The sequence below is a fragment of the Cariama cristata genome, unplaced genomic scaffold (assembly GCF_000690535.1).
Source record: "Cariama cristata isolate BGI_N322 unplaced genomic scaffold, ASM69053v1 scaffold15714, whole genome shotgun sequence".
Classification (NCBI taxonomy): Eukaryota; Metazoa; Chordata; class Aves; order Cariamiformes; family Cariamidae; genus Cariama; species Cariama cristata.
This window is the reverse complement of record NW_009612470.1, coordinates 1-1,184: the sequence shown is the minus strand read 5'-3', so window position 1 is coordinate 1,184 and position 1,184 is coordinate 1. Positions and strand designations below refer to the sequence as shown.

The 1,184-nt window shown below is 52.3% G+C and overlaps 1 protein-coding gene across 1 annotated transcript in view; it reads right to left on the bottom strand.

Annotated features, from left to right (window-relative positions):
* AIFM2 (apoptosis-inducing factor, mitochondrion-associated, 2) overlaps positions 1-411 on the bottom strand; it is a gene marked incomplete at its 5' end in the record, with an annotated part of 5,303 nt that extends 4,892 nt beyond the window's left edge. The window contains one exon of the mRNA XM_009698655.1: positions 259-411. Within this exon, the coding sequence (XP_009696957.1) occupies positions 259-411 (153 nt within the window). The remainder of the gene's footprint in view (positions 1-258) is intronic.
* Positions 412-1,184: the final 773 nt, after the last annotated feature.

The window sequence follows — 1,184 nt, the reverse complement described above, 5'->3', positions numbered from 1 at the left end:
CTTGCCCTCCAAAGGACTCCAAGCACAGACAGCAGTCTGAAACCTAAATTCCAAGTCACTTATCCAACCAGCCACCACCAGTCAAAGCCAAAATAGCCTAGATTTGGAGTACTGCCTTCTCGCAGCCACAACATAGCTGAAGAAAAACCCTAAGGAGAACAGATTCATGACACACCCTACTGAAGGCTGGCTGTCCGCATTAGCAGGTGATCCCGTAAGGCAGCCGAGTTACTCATTGCAAGTTACTGCATCACCCACCTCACCATCACTGAGCAAGACTTGTTGCCTCCCAGGGTCTATGCCAACAACCTTGCCTTGTCGGAAGCTGTCCCCAAAGGTGACGGAGTAGGAGATGAAAGTCTTCTTGGCAAATCCTGTGGTAAGAGGAGACAACAGGGAAGAGCTCTCCCTCTGTGGAGGCTAACAAACCTCTCCTCCCTTCTCCCCTCATGCCATCCTTGCTCAGACAAAAGCATTGTATGCACCTGGGACCACCGGCTGGGCCTCTGCTGTGCGTTCTCTCTGCCCAGCAGTGACCTTCAGGACCTTTCCCTCGGATTTGGTGACAAGATCAACTCCTCCGAGGCCAGGTGACACCCTGGGCTAGATTGCTTTGTCTCTGCTCCCCACATAAAATCTCCTCTACTGGTTTGCCACTGTGGTCCAGGGCATTTCAGGCAGGATGTCTGAGGCTTTCTGTCATGTTATCTGCCTCTCAGACCAAGCTTTTGATACCCTTTTGATGCTTGTTCCCAGCCTCGCACCTGAGATTTTCCCCCTAAATCTGCAGCAACTGGAGTACTGGGGTCAGCCCAGTCTCCCAAGTGAGGTCCCAGACACGCCTGAGCAGCTCACGACAGAATTCTGTCATCCGGGGCCTCGCTGCTCCACATTTCAAGTGCCAGATACAGAGAGACACTCCTTCACCCCCTCCAGCTGCTGCTTGTTTTAGCTTAGTCACCTTCTAAACTCTTGAAATAAATAAATTAAAAAGGACCATCCGAGCAGTTTTTGCTCAGTTTTCCCAGCAGAGATGCAATTAGCTTAACGCAGGCAGCCTGTGGGTCCTCCCAGAGCCAAGCATTTGCTTTCCAGGTGGAAAACATCAAGCTTTTCACCACCACTGGGGCGGGGGAAGCCCTTCCGTTACCCCCTGCCGCGTTACTCCCGCAGTACCTCCGAGC